Raw genomic sequence first — 15,417 nt, 5'->3', positions numbered from 1 at the left:
CAAATATTTGCAAGTTAGTGCTTTTTCTTTGAAAAATGGAAAGTAAATTTGACTCCTAATGGGTAATGATTCCAAAAAACCATAATACCCCCTCACCCATACCAAATAGAACACTGGCCACCACACCAAGGCTTTTTACCAATGGGTTGCCTCACTAACAAATTATTATATCACCAAAATTAATAGCCATGCTTAGATGCAGTCATTGTCAATAAATCATTACACAAAAACTCTATTAATTATATACTGTCAACAGAACATTTGAAATAAATGTAGAATGGGTCTGAGCCTTTCTTTAGTACCTTTAAACCAAACAGAATGCAGCCATAGAACCAACCACTATAGGTCACTGCATTCCTATCTGTAGAACAAATGTTCCAGTCTTGGAATGCAAAAAGTCTGGGGGTCATGCATTTCATGACCCTAGAAAACTTAGGGTCAAGTTGTAAATTTTGGGGGAAGGTGGCTGCACTTCCTGCAGTCCTGCAAATGATTTACATTCACGTTGGTTGTATCCCTTCCCTCCTATGGCCACCACAAGCAGAGAAAACCATAGGCAAATTAAGCCCAGTAGGGCATTATAGGATGCTTCCTCCGTGCAGGAGTGAGTATTTTAGGAGAGGCTATCCTGCTGAGTTTGGGAGAGCAGCAATTCTTTTTCATTTTTTTCTTTGAAAAGTATTGTCCCAGTTGCACTGGGGATACCACAAGACGTGTTTATTCGTTAAGGCAGCACACGGAGCCAACTCCTTTGCTGTCCAGCCAGCTCCCTAGGCCCCTTACATCATGGCAATGGGAAGCAGCCTTCCTTTATGGGTCCCGCTCGTGACAGCAACATCTCTTTTGCTCCTGGGTCCCAGGAATGCGGCCCCTGGACCAGTCTCTGTTGTCGGGCTCAGTGATGGGCCTTATCCAAGAAAGTGCGGCTCAGGGGAATCTGTTACTGGTCCTAATAGGAGTTTAGAAGGCTCCTCTTGAGACCTGTGGGCTCACTGAAACCGAGGCCAGCAGGAATTAGGCAGGTGAAGTTGCAGCAACTCAGCTGGGCAGTTGCAGGGAGGCCTCTGAAGCTGGTTGGGCCCCCTGTAGCTCACACAGGAGGTAAGCCAACTGACCATTGGAGTCACTCTGGGTAGCCTGGGATGAAGGCAAGCAGGTTAATTTTACTTCTCAGACAGCAAGTCAGTTCTTCAAGCAAAAGGGCAGTTCCCTGTCAATGGGGCAGGCCGTAATCTGTCATTTTCACAGGTCCTTGAGTCGTTTGATAAATGACTCTGGAGGTCTAACGTATACCTGGTGCCAACCTTTGTGTTGTGGGCCTCCCTGCCCTATCCGGTTATGGAAACTTCTTCCCCTTCCCTTTTCAAGACTCATACATGTATGAGGGTGTCAAAACACAGGGCTGGCCTGGTGTTTGTGACTGCAGGAGGCCAAACCCAAATAACTGCAAGTGGGGCTGGGAACAGCCACTCCTGATGATCCTATCCAGATGGCCATCCTCTCCACACATAAGAATCCCCCTTTGTGTAACTGTCTGGAAGCAATACCCGAACACCAACAGCAGAGACATTCACCGTCATGTAATCCAGGGCACTGGCAGAAGGCACAATTGGCCGGGACAAGAGAATGCAAACTTTCTAAAAGTGGCATTTGTAGAACCGTAACTTAAAATCCAACTTTACTATGAAAGAGGAGTTTAAATTGTAATTAATGTGAGCATAAGCAGTATATCTATCTGTCTGCTCCTAATCCAAAGTTAGCACTTATTAAATGTAATGAAGTAACCAATTAATAGTCAATAGAAGAGATAGGCCTTACAACAGTGAGAGTCCTTCAAGATAGTTAACCTTTCAGAACACATAAAACCTAACCACATGTCAAACCTTTTTATATACCATGCAACCTGCCTTCTGGGTGGTTAGAGCCTAACTTAGGGGTGACGTACAAGGTATTAAAAAGGATGGCTTAGGCCTGGCAAAAGGTGTATTTTTCTAGATCTAAATGGCAGTTTAAACCGCACTACAGGCTGCAGTGGCAGGCCTGAAATAAGTTTTAAAGTGCTACTTTAGTGGGTGGAACAAAGAGTAATACAGGCCAACTAGTAGCTTTTCAGTTATAGGACCTAGGTACATATAGTACCATTTAATAGTGACTTAAAAATAAATTAAATGTGCCACTTAGGTGTAAGTCAATTTTAGCGTTTTTAAGGGTGAGAGTGCAAGCCCTTTGGTACTTGTTAACAGTGGGAAAATCCCTGAAATCCAACAAAACAAATCCAGCAAAACAGGAGAGTTAAAAGCAAACCACTTGACTTCAACTCTCCACACCAAGAATGTAGAGTAGGAAGACCACCTTAGGCAGGAACAATGGGCTGGTCCTATGAACCACTCTGTCTCAATGGACCTGGAAAACATGTTCTTGTAATGTGAGAGCCTGTAGCTTACCAATACACCTAAGGGATGTTATGGCCACCAGAAAGGAGACCTTCCAGGAGATAAAACTGCAAAGGCAAGAATGCAGTGGTTTGAAAGGGGGTCTTGTGAGTCTGGTGAGTACAATATTGAGATTCCAGACTGGAGCAGGTGGCACCCAAGGTGGGATGACAGGTTTAGGGTTTTCCATAAAGGCTTTAACATCAGGGATCTTCAAGAGTGAGAAGCTCCCTGGTCTGCATGTATGCATCAATAGCAGCTACATGCAGATGAATGGAGGGGTAGACTAAACTTGTCCTCTGCATATGTAGTAGGAAGCAAGAGAGACTGCAGCTTGGGTGCGGGCTAGGCAGTCTTGCCTGCTTGTCCTCTTGATCAGCCAATCGCCTAGGTTGGGAAGGACAGACGTTCCCTCCCTTGTGAGGTGAGAAGTTACGTTGGCAAGGCACTTGGTGAAAATCTTTGGGTCTTTGGTGACTTTGAATGGCAATGCTTTGAATTGGCAGTGTTGACCACTTACCATGAAGTGTATGGAGCGCAGATGAGCCAGATGGATTTGAATGTGAAAATAGGCTTCCTTAAGGTATAGTGTGGCCATGAAGTCATCTTGTTGTAGCAGGTGGATGACTTCCTTTAGGGTGACTATTGGAAATGATCAAACGGGATGTATCTCTTAGGGGGCTTGAGATTAAAGACTGGCTTGAGGGAGCTTTCTTTTTTGGGGATGAGGAAGCACAGAGAGCAGACGCGGGGTTGAGGGAACACTGGCTCTATGGCCCCTTTGAAAAGGAACACTTAAACCTCTTTCAATAGGGCTAGGTGTGGTGTGTGCAAAGTGGGATGTTTAGTGGGGTTGAAATGAGTTTGAGTTAGTAGTAATGCTCAATGATGGATAAAATACCACCAGTCAGTGGTGATATCCTCCCAGCAGGGAACGTATCCCTGATGTTTTCCTCCAACAGGTGTAGTGTAATTGCAGGGCTGTAGGTCAAGTGAGGTCTTGGAAGTAGAGGCTCCATTGGCGGGAGCACCTCTGCCCCAACATGTGGAGATGTTCCTTTTGAAGGAGCGCCGCTTTTAACCTCTACCACACTATTGGTGGTAACAGAGTTGCTGTTGTTGATTAGACTGTGCTGTTTCTGGGTACGTGGAACTGGGCCCACCCCTTGCTGGCTGCCTTTTTAACAAGCCCCTGGTGGAAGGAACATGAAAGGGCCGAATAGGTATCCCCATCAAAGGGCAGGTTAATAAGAAGTTGGACCTCAACTTGAAGCCAGAATCACACATACAGCAGTGGTGTCAGAGGATGACAGGTATTCACTTCGCTGGCAGGTTCATCAGCAGTATCCTAGGCACACCTGATGCTGGTTTTGGGAATGTCTTTCCCTTTCTCTCTTATTTCCTCCCCCTCTGTGGTATTGGTGTGGGAGATGCTGGAGCATGACCTCTATCTCTTTTCACTATGCCCTTTTGTAATAAGGCAGGTCTAGTCCACTGGTGATGCACTACTGTATGGCAGCACTATCCACAACCCTCTTGCCAGAGACAACGATATGCTTACTCTACTTCTCAAAAGGAGGGGTGTTGCTGTCGTTGGGGCTGCCGCCCTTTCATGGGCGGTGGAATGGACCAGGAGTCTGGTGGGACATGGCCTCCCCTTGGAGTGGATCTCAAGGTGCCGGCTTGAACTTGTTACAACCTGGGATTTCACGAGCTACTTAAAAATTTCAGGGGGAGATTTTACCATTCGCTTGAGCACAGACAAATATTGGAGGGAGCGCTAAGTTTTGGAAACCATCTCCACCAGAAAGCTGTCATCCTGCAGGGTGAAGTACACATCCACCTTGTGGTAATAGTTATTTGGATAGCGCTATGATATGCTGTGGTGCGTCTGGAGGGGAAGCCCTAACAGGGACACAATTAATGTCTTGGTCTCCTACAGGATTCAAGACATAGGGGGTCATTCTGACCCTGGCGGCCGGTGACCGCCAGGGTCACCGACCACGGGAGCACCGCCAACAGGCTGGCAGTGCTCCCGAGGGCATTCTGACCGCGGCGGTTCAGCTGCGGTCAGAAAGGGTAAACCGGCGGTCTCCCGCCGGTTTACCGCTGCCCCAATTAATCCTCCATGGCGGCAGAGCGCGCTCCGCCGCCATGGGGATTCAGACACCCCCTTCCGCCATCCTGTTCATGGCGGGAAACCCGCCATGAACAGGATGGCGGTAGGGGGTGCTGCGGGGCCCCTGGGGGCCCCTGCAGTGCCCATGCCAATGGCACCCGTCGCACCCCTGCAACTACGCCGGCTCAATTCTGAGCCGGCGTCCTCGTTGCAGGGGCATTTCTGCTGGGCCGGCGGGCGCGGTTTTGGAGAGTGCCCGCCGGCCCAGCGGAAATGTCTGAATGGCCGCCGCGGTCTTTTGACCGCGGTGCGGTCATTCGGCGGCGCAACCTTGGCGGACGGCCTCCGCCGTCCGCCAAGGTCTGAATCACCCCCATAGTCCTCCCAAGGATCATCGGTGGAGTGCAGGGAGACTGGGGTGCTAAGGTAGTTTGATTGAGGGCTCAGGATACAACTCCAGTGACCCCTGAGGTGAGGGAGGAGGAGATGGGGTGGTGGTGACGAGGCAGAGGAGGAGGGGAGCCAACAAGGTTGTCCTTAGGCCTTTTTGGGGGTGGTGGCAGCAGGGGAATGTCTAAAGATGCCCCACCTGGCCCATTTGCACCTTTTAGGCAAAGTATTTTCTGAAGCAGAGATCTTACCTGTGCAAGAGTTTGGGTGTTGACTGTACACACATGCCCTTGTGCGGGTGGAAGATAATGTGCAACTACCTTTCACCCAGCTCCTGTTGGAGCTTTTTCGAAGGTAGGCGTCTCCTTTGAGTTAGCTGTTGATGGCCTCAAAGCTGACGGCCTTTTCAGTGCTGACACTGGTTTTGGTCTTGGTTGAGGTATCGGCTTCAGACTCATGGGCCGCCTGGGGTCAAAGCTATTGGCTGGATCCCATCTCAGCTCCGACGACCTGCTTTGGTGACAACCACAGCCACAGGGCTGTGTCACACCTAAAAGCAGAGGCAGATTATGCACAGGGGTCAACATCCAACCTCTGGAGGGGCAATGCTCGGCTTCGATGTGCCGGTGCTTATGTGTCTTAAAAAAGGTTACGGTGTTGACCATACTAGCGCGTCTTGGTATGGTCTTCAGACAAGGTCCAGGGTAGACAGAGGAAGATGGGACGTCCTTGGCCACCTCTTTGACTTTCAGTTTCCTATTGTTATTAGGTTGCTTAAAGGTCTTACTCAAATGTTTCCTCCATCCCCCTTCATTATGCCGCAATGGGATTTGAATTTGGGTCTAACATTCCTAATGTGCGCTCCTTTCTGAGCCTCTTCAAAATTGTCCTCTCAGGCTTCTCACTTTGAAAACAGCTCTCCTTGTGGCCATTACATCTGCCCTCAGGGTGAGTGAGCTGCAGGCATTGTCATCTAAGCCACCCTACCTTTCCAACTTTTCTGATAAATTGGTGCTTTGCACTAGGGCTTCCTTTTTGCCGAAACTGGTCACACCCCTTTCATGTAGGCCAATCTATCACTTTGACTACTTTATACGCACACACATATCCTTCTAAGGAAGAGGAGAGACTCTACTGTCTGGACCCAAAAAGAACTTTGGTGTTCTACCTTGATCACACAAAAGAGTTCTGGGTGGATGATCAACTCTTGGTCGGTTATGTGGGTGCAAAGAAAGGTTGGGCAGTGCAGAAGCGGACCATCTCTTGATGGGTTGTACTGTGCTTTAAAATCTGCTATGCACTGGACAAGAAGCAACCACCTGAAGATTTGCATGCTCATTCTACCCGAGCTACAGCTGCGACCGCTGCATTAGCATTCAGAGTTCCAGTCCTTGACATCTGTCAGGCGGCAACGTGGGCATCTCTGCTCATTTTCCCCAAACAATAGTGCCTGGACAGTCAGGTCCATAGGGATTGGTACTTTGCCCATTCAGTCCTGCAGGACTTCCTAGTATGGTATTAGTTCGCAGGCCCACCTCCAGGGATAGTATTGCTTGGGTATCTATTCTAAGGTAAGGAATCTGCAACTAGATGTCTCTATCAGATGGAGGAGTTACTTACCTTTGGAAACACCTTACCTGGTGGTCACAATATCTAGTTACAGATTCCTTACTGACCCACCCATCCTCCCCGATTTGCAAACTGATTTTTAGTGACAGGGACTCCCCTTTCAGGGCCTTAGTTTTGATGCACTAGAGTGGAAAGGAACTGATGTCAGCATGCTGGGGTGGCACCTATATAGGACCGGCGCAAACTACACTGACGATGGACGTGGAGCTGATTGACGCCACCTAGCGGCACACAGGGGTACTGCTAAAAAACAAATCTCATGATCCAGACTGACGCCTGGTGGAAATTTGAAGGTAAGGAATCTGCAACTAGAAGTCTTTATCAGATCAAATGTGTTACAGACCAGAGAGGGAGGAACAGGGAGCAGAACATGCACTTTCCATAAGCCCGCTGGATTATGTAACTGAAAGAGGTAGTGAAGGGCTAAAATATGGACCTTGGATTATAAAACTGCTTAGGAAAGTAGAACATGTATTACAAGTTTAAGCGACGTAACACACACATTTGTATGGCGTATGTGGCAAGACTATTATTTAACTGAAATGTAGGATGGGGCTGAGGTCTGTTCTTAGTACAATATCAATACAATTGAGAATGCATAAGGTTTGCATATTGGATGACTAAAAAGGAAAAGCTGGTCCCTCTTAACAGTGGAGGTAGCTGTAAAGTAAGGACAATCTAACTGCATCTTAATTGCGAGGACTGGTAAAAATGATTTTGGTTGTATTACGATGTGGATAGAAGGAGGCTGGCTCCAACCATGTACAATAACCACTTGTAGGGATGATATGCTTTAATTTGTTTAGAATGGTAATATGGACCTTTAAAGATGGCACTAGTTTGTTTTTGTGCATATTATGCGATTGATATGAGTTCAGATGAACTTTACCATTTCAAATGGATAAGGTGTGGATAGAAGTGACATATAGTTCGTGGTTAGGAGAATGACCCCTGCATGATAGCTGTTTACAGGAAAGGTATAGTTAAGGTTTGTTGGAAAGGGAATAATGATTTACAAGGGGTACCCATTTAATTCTATGTATTTTACATTGGTGTCATGAATTTTGTTGGACTTTCCTGATTGAAGGAATAGTAGTAGTAATCATACCTGTACATTTAATTTGGGAGTCTTTATTGTAGAAACAGAATTATTTTTTGATTAGTGGAATATAGTTGGGAGGGCGCACTAGAATATAAAAAGATGGCACCTCTGTTTGGGCTATGCAGGACGGCTCATGGGGCCCAGTCTACACGTGAGGATTGGGTATTTATAACGCAGCCAATATGTCATCTGCATTACAAGCCAAATTCATGCAACTGCTTGGAAGGGTAGGACGTCTGAAACAAACAGGGATTAAGTTTAAAATCGAGTGACAGGGCAACACTTGTTTCAAACTGTGGTTTGTCTAACTTGGAAATAATTAAGGCCTTATTTAGAGTTTGGAGGACAGGTTACTCCATCACAAATGGGACGGATATCCCGTCAGCCGTATTACGAGTTCCACGGGATAAAATGGAATCGTAATACAACGGACACGATATCTACCACTTTTGTGATGGAGTAACCCATCCGGCTAATTCTAAATCAGGCCCTTAGTATTTGAGCACTTTGATTGTGTTTTTAGGTCAGACTGTGAGTGTAGCAGAGAGAGAGAGAGAGAGGGAGGCAGAGTGCCCAGGGCACACACTAGCTGGCCGTTTCAAGCCGAAAAGGTTGGTTGACCATATTGCTATCACTGACACAGGAGAGGGGCAATCAGCTCATCACATGTCCGATATCTTGGCAGTATTCGCTGACTATTATACTAGGTTAAGTAGGTCATCATGTAGTGGGCAGACTGGTGATATGAGGCAGTATCTGGATGCAGAGACATTAGCGTGGGTGGAAACAGCTGAAAGGGAGATACTGTGTTCTCCCCTTATGGAGGAAGACATTAAAAACACGATCACTGATTTGAAAGCGGGCAAGGCACCTGGCAGTGACAGTCTGACTGCGGAGTTTTATAAGGAGCACGCAGATCTGCTTGCTCCATGTTTATCAGAAATTTATGGAGAGGCTTTGCTAAAGGGTGAGTTGCCCCCAGGGGTACGGGAGGCAATAATTATAATACTGCTGAAATGAAGGAAGCCTGTCCACGAGTGCAGATCCTACAGATCACTGTCACTTATAAAATTGGATAATAGGATACTGGCTAAACATGGATAATAAGTTACTGACTAAAATACTGGTGGCTCGGCTGTTGCCAATGATGCATGGACTGGTTCTACGGGACCAGTCAGGCTTTATACCAGGACCGCTTGACACAGGACAACTAGAGAACCCTGTTCACGGTTGTGCATCAGCTTCATTTGGAGATGAGTGTCGCTACACGGCCAAAGCATGCGCATCAGTAGAATGGCTGTTTAAAATGGCAACTTACACTAAAATGGGACTGGCACATGCAATGATGTGCTGGATTCCTCTTTTGTATGCGTGCCCAATGGCGCACATACAGATTAATATGCAAGTTTCACATCACAATGCTATCCAGCAATGGAACACAGCAGAGTTGTCCATGGTCACCCTGATTTTTCTATTGCCAACAGAATCACTGGCATTTGTGCTACGTGAAGTACATGGCCACCGGGGTAAACGTGTTGGCGCACAATGCCTACTGTACTCCCTGCATGCACATGACAATCTCCGGATAGCGGTGACCCAGAGGTCAATCTACAAACAATAATAGCAGCTATCATGAACTTTGGGGAGCGGTCTGGCTTGACAATCAACTGGCCAAAATCTACCCTGATACAGTTAACAGCTAGAACCACATGACCAATATTGGACCAGCCGTTACAATGGCAAAAAGTGCCAATTTGTTACCTCAGGATCCATTTTCACAGAAACATGGGGGTTGTGTTACGTAAAAACTATAGCACCACGATCAATAAAATTGAGATCAATGTTGAAAAATGTATAAAATTGCTGCTGTCCACGGCAGGTAGAATCGCAGCTTAGGTTTTTAATGATAAAACTGGCATGGGGAGGACAACACCACAACTATTCGATTGCACAGTCCTAGTTCGCTTCTCATTGGTTTCATGAATACCATAAAGTTCCACATAGTAAACTGGAGAGAGGCCTCGTGAGCCCCAATAATCTAAGTACAGTAATACCGAAAGACCCAGAGTTGAGTGGACAGTGTGGTTATGGCACAGGCTACCGACGACGATGTGTGTGATTGATTTGAACCACTGTTCACTAAATGAATGGCAGCAAAGGGAACCTGTAAAATGGGAGACCTTGATTAAAACAATACTTTCCTCACACAGACAGATTACATCCAGGGTGGGGTTCTCCCTTAGATGTGTTTATATATCACTGCCTGAAAGACAGTTAGGCACCTATAACCAGAACACCACCGGAGCCCTGAAGCTGGAGTATAGTCTCTTTAGTGGTGGCAGGCCCTGCACCCAAGAGATTGAGCACGCTAATGAACAATGCTGCAATGGAGGGGCCTGCCACCCGCATATGCCAGGGCAAAGTCTCATTAGGCCAGAGAAGTAGAATTTGACATAACTGATGAGCAATGGTCGTACTGCTTCATGCACAACAAAGACATATTTATGATTGGTAAACACAGACAGGCTATACTACACCCTTGTATCGTAGGCAAAGTTTGCCAGGGATGAGGACCCCCTGTGCTTAAGGTGCATGGCCATGGATGCTGATTTCTACATTTGGCATGGGAGTGCCCCTCAATCAGAGATTACTAGAATCAGGTGCTTTTGGACAATAACCACAATGACGGGTCCGACACTGGCCGCAGACCTAGTGATGGGCTATGTCCCCAAGAATGAGTGGGGTTGGCGCTACTGATGGACAAACGAAGAGTAGCCACGCTCTTGGGTAGCGGTAGGGCACCCATTATGGCAAACTGGATCACAGACATGGTCACATATCACTCACATGCTGAAAACCTATGGAGAATTACTCCCTAAAGCATCTTAGCAGAAAGATATATAGGAACCTCTGAGATCGCATTTAGCAGAGGCTACAACAAGCCTGGATGGGGACACATCGAGTGTTAGTGAACTGATAGTATGGTCACAACAAATGCATAACCTGCAGGGCACATCACACACCTAAGATAACAGCCTTGTTCATGTGTGATAACATGGTAAAAGGCAATCATTTTCTATGTTTTTATGATTACAGTATGGCAATGATGTATCCTATGTAAGACATATTTAACCGCTCTCTACTGATGACATTGTATAACAGCTATGTGATAAATAAAGTTTTTTTTAAACTGAAAACAATATTAAGGAAATAACTTATAAATTTGGTAAGTGAGCTATAGATGTAAACAACTGATGGGTGATGTTATACACGGTGCAGCTTTTACAGTTATATGTGATTTTTTTGGAAGGTGGATTTAATGTTATGACCTTACAATAAACAACAATGGAGAGTTAAAGAGCTTGAATGACTTGTGTTTGGAACTGGATGGGTAAGCATTCTATATGTCAGGTGCTTTAGAGTTTTATATTATACTATAGAAAGCCCAGTCTTGGTTGACGGCTTGAAGGCATTATTACACATGCTGATAGATTTGATTTTTTTTTGGGAGGTGTATTGCTTATTACCTCACCCTTAGGCCCTTGTATTAATATAGGGCATAGATGCCACAATTTAGATATGGCCTTACAGCAAGGTTATATCACACTGTAGGATGACTTGAAACCAATGATGTTTCATACATAGGTTTGGTGCAAATCACAAGGTGAAGGGGGTTCTACCAGAAATAGAGAGAGTCATTTTGTTGTAGTGAATGGTTCCTAGCCCTGATGAAGTCTGTAGCTCAAATATGTTGACCAAACCGAAGCAACTGAATGGGTTCAGCAAAACAACCGAATAAAGAAGAATCAGAATATTAACACATTTGGAGCATTTGTTCATGGACTACAATGTATGCTGTGTGCTCAAGCTCATCAGTTAAATTTTGTACCCGTTTGGTCTTTACGGCGTGTTGGGTAGCTGCTCCTTCCTTCTTTAAGCACACTGATATTTCATATATATGGCTTGGACAGATATAGCCAGAATTGTGTACATGCAAAGCTTTTCCTGGCTACCGTTAGCAAGTATCCAGCAGAAATACTGGAACTGATACTTATATGCACCATGTGTAGCCTGATGTCAACTCATTCAGGGCAGATAATGCTGAGTCTGAAGATATGTGGTCTGGCACCTGGATGATATTCAGGAGGTGAGGAATATACGGGGAAGAAGTATCCGCCTGTAATGGTCAAGCATATCTTTTTCGGAGAGGGCAACACTTTTATAGAAGTCTGGTCATATAATTCAGTTACATTTGAGGAAAACTGATTGCAATTCTATATTATGCCATAAAATAAAATAAAAATCAAAGTATCACCTTTAAAAAATGTATCTTTTTAAAATTCTCTCACTACTGACCCTAACACACTGATCAGGTTCAACTTCTTTTTTCCTTGGCAATGTGTTTGTTCTTTTTCAGATACAGTTAACACATCATGCTAACTGCTCCAACATCTCAGTGGCAATCCCTGAAGTTTCTAAAAGCCTTTTATCAAAAAAGGAAGAACAAAACATGAGATAAACTGAACAAACACAAAACATAATGCAAGATAAACTGACCGGAAAAAAACAACTAACTTGAGAAGTTAAGGCTTCCATCTGTAACAGACAAAAAAAGGGCCTATGAACCAGAAAGAAACCAGCATCTCAGCTCAAAAATATGAAGCTGAGAAGTTGAACTTATACATTGTCTGCCAATCCCTTCTAAATAGATTGCGAGCTTGATATTACGGATCCCTCTCAGTCAATATTATATTAAAGAATCAATGAAGGCCTCTTGGGCATAGGGAGGGATGCAGGTATAAATCTAAGGTGGTGTCCACTATATGGCTTCTGGTGGATGGGGCTACCTTTTTAAACCGTTTTACAATGCTAAGCGTTAAAAATATATACGGGGGAATCCTAACCTAAGGACAGAAATTAAATCCACGAAAGACCAAATGAAAAAAATCTAGGATAGGACAACTAACACTAGGAAAAGCCCATAAGATAGCAAATGTATTTAACTCATGTTAATCTTTCAACAGATGTTATTAACAAATACTCTCTAGTACTTTAAACTGTTTTACTGAGGTATTGCTCAATTGAGAAACTGTCTAAAATGCAAGTCCAATTTAGAATCATTCTATGAAAATGTCTGTCATAGAGGTTAGTTTTTGCCAGTTTTCCACCCTTCTTAGACAAAAGTTTGTCTAGCCCTCCTAAATTCCTAACCCCAATTGGGGTGTGTCAGAAGTGTTGCTACTTAGCCTAAAATTGAAAAGTAAACCGTCACAAAGACTATGCATTTTATTGTTGCTTTACTACTGAAGATGGTGAAGGACCATTATAGTCCCTAGCAGTCCCGTATTTGGGTGTGATGCACAACATGTAGAGACGGTTATGAAATGGCACAAAGAGTTCTAGTTAGATGTTACAGTTTCTTATGCAATGAATAAAGATACAGTGTCAGTAATAAAAAAGCCTACCTTTATAAAGCAAATAAGGCATCCCACAAGGGGGTAGATCGGGATGAAGACAGAAAACAGGTCATGTAGAACAGTAGTTATCAAATCATTTCCAATGAAGTAGGTCACTTCAGTGATGACCACTGCAATCAAAGCTGTCTGAAAGAAAAAAGGAAACATCTCACAAAAAATAAAAATAAGAGTCTTAAGAATGTGCTCAAAGAAGGGCCTGGCATTACATCAGACTACATGGAATTATTCATTATAATCAAAGGCATGTTCACATCCAGCTTTTGCTATAAATTGACTCGCATGCAACACATCCATCTCAAAAGTTCACCTAAAGTGACAGATGCGGATTCTATCACTGCATATTATCTTCATAGTCTGTTGGAAAAAACACACGATTACTATAAGACAAATGCATTAGTGGCTGGCTACACAGCTATAAAATATACAACTTCATAACCCTTCTCACATAAACATTAACATTGGCCAGGCAGGTAATTTCTTGTCAAGCTCTAAGAGTAGGCTTACGAAAGGGAATCCCTATTTGTCCACCTGGGCAGTAAAACAGACGCGGTGGTTCCTGCTAGCCCTGAAGGTACTTGTTAGGTCTGGCATCCTTTGCATGGTTGTCTCCTCATGTTTTGCCTTTAACACTCCTGTTTTGCTGACTTCGTTTTTGCTGGCTTTGGGATTCTGCCCACTTTACCACTGCTAATGAAAGGGCTTGTGCTCTCTCCTCTAAACATGGTCAAATTGGCTTAGACCCAATTGCCATATTTACTTTACGTAGAAGTCTCTAGTAAACTGGTACTACATGTGCCCAGAGCCTGTAAATTAACTGTTCCTACTGATACTGCAGCACTGATTGTGCACCCACTTAAGTATCCCTTTTAACATGTCTCAGGCCTGCCATTGCTGCCTGTGTGTGCAGTTTTTAAACTGCCATTTCTACATGGCAAAATTAACCTTTTGCGAGGCCCAAACCTCCCCTTTTAATATATAGGTCAGCACTAGGGTAGGCCCTGCACAGCCCAGAGGGCAGGGTGCAGTGTATTTAAAAAAATGGACAAGTACCTTTACGTTTTACATGCCCTGGTAGTCAAAAACACTTAAATTAGTTTTTACAACTGCACGGCCTGTCTCTTCCATTGGATAACATTGGAGTTACCTTATCACATTTAATAAGTTGTAACTTCAATTGGGAGGAGGTAGACAGTGCAAGTTTAGTGTCTAAAGAAATGTCATGGTAAGCTCTCTTTGATGGTAAAGGCAGATTTTCAGTCACAGTTCAGAAAATACCACTTTTAGAAAGTTGTCATTTTCTAATCCTAACCATTTGGTGCCCTCAGCCTGTTTCTCGGTCACATGACTAGGTCTAGCTGGTAGTTGGTCTTTGTGTATTGCACCAGACAGTACGACAAATGGAAGATAAATGTTGGCAGGATGGATTAACGAGGGGGACGAGCTGTCACCTACATCACTTGCATATAGCAAAGGCTCTACCTGAGCACTCTTGCGAAGGGGTTTGATACTAGTTTTTGTGACCCCAGACAAGCTGTGGACAGGGCAGGGAGGATGTGAATGTTGGACACCCTGGGGGATGAAAACCTCTGGAAGCTTCATCTACTTCAAAGTGGGCATCAGGTATAAATAATGGAGCCCCTAGACCCAACACTTCAGTAAACTTCTAGACCTGTGGACCCTGTCAGGAAGAAGGACTGCTGTGCTGTTGAGGGGACTGCCACTCTGCTAGACTTCTACCAGGAAGAACCGCTCCCACACTGTGCTGACTTGCTACCCTCTTGCCTGGGTCAGAAGGACTGGACCTGCATCTCTAAACCCAGGACCCCAGAGTGACTCCAAGTGCTAGTTGGCTGGCCTCTTGATCAGAACAGGCTTCAAACAACCTTGAATCTATCACATTGCCAGCTGTGAGTCCTGCCCTCCCGAGTAGTATGACCCCAGTCCTGGACACTTGGAAGTGGTCTTGAAGGTCCTCTGTCAGCCCATCCCTGGAATCAGAAGAACTGAGGCATCTTCTCTGTGGTGCGGCACGTCTCCACTACCACTAGACACACTGCCCCTGGACACATCGACTCTGCTGCACAGACTTCCCTGACGCAAGGTCATTGCTTCACCCAATGCACCTCGCCCTACACAGTCCATCAGAACTGCTGCTGCGCGACATATCTCCACTCAAGGACCTTGCTTTGCCTCTGCTGCGCGACACATCTTCGATGAGGAACTCCGCAGATCTTCGCAACCAGAATTCAGGTACTTTGTTAAGCTGGC

The 15,417-nt window shown here is 45.0% G+C and overlaps 1 protein-coding gene across 2 annotated transcripts in view; it reads right to left on the bottom strand.

The window, feature by feature from the left end:
• The window catches only part of ABCA5 (ATP binding cassette subfamily A member 5), a 1,006,180-nt gene that overhangs the window by 267,621 nt on the left and 723,142 nt on the right, over positions 1–15,417 (bottom strand). For both annotated transcript variants that reach the window (XM_069199839.1, XM_069199840.1), the window contains exon 26: positions 13,138–13,275. In XM_069199839.1, coding sequence (XP_069055940.1) covers positions 13,138–13,275 — 138 coding nt within the window. The remainder of the gene's footprint in view (positions 1–13,137; positions 13,276–15,417) is intronic.

The sequence above is a fragment of the Pleurodeles waltl genome, chromosome 7 (assembly GCF_031143425.1).
Source record: "Pleurodeles waltl isolate 20211129_DDA chromosome 7, aPleWal1.hap1.20221129, whole genome shotgun sequence".
In the NCBI taxonomy this organism is placed as follows: domain Eukaryota; kingdom Metazoa; phylum Chordata; class Amphibia; order Caudata; family Salamandridae; genus Pleurodeles; species Pleurodeles waltl.
This window is presented reverse-complemented; position numbering and strand designations above follow the sequence as displayed.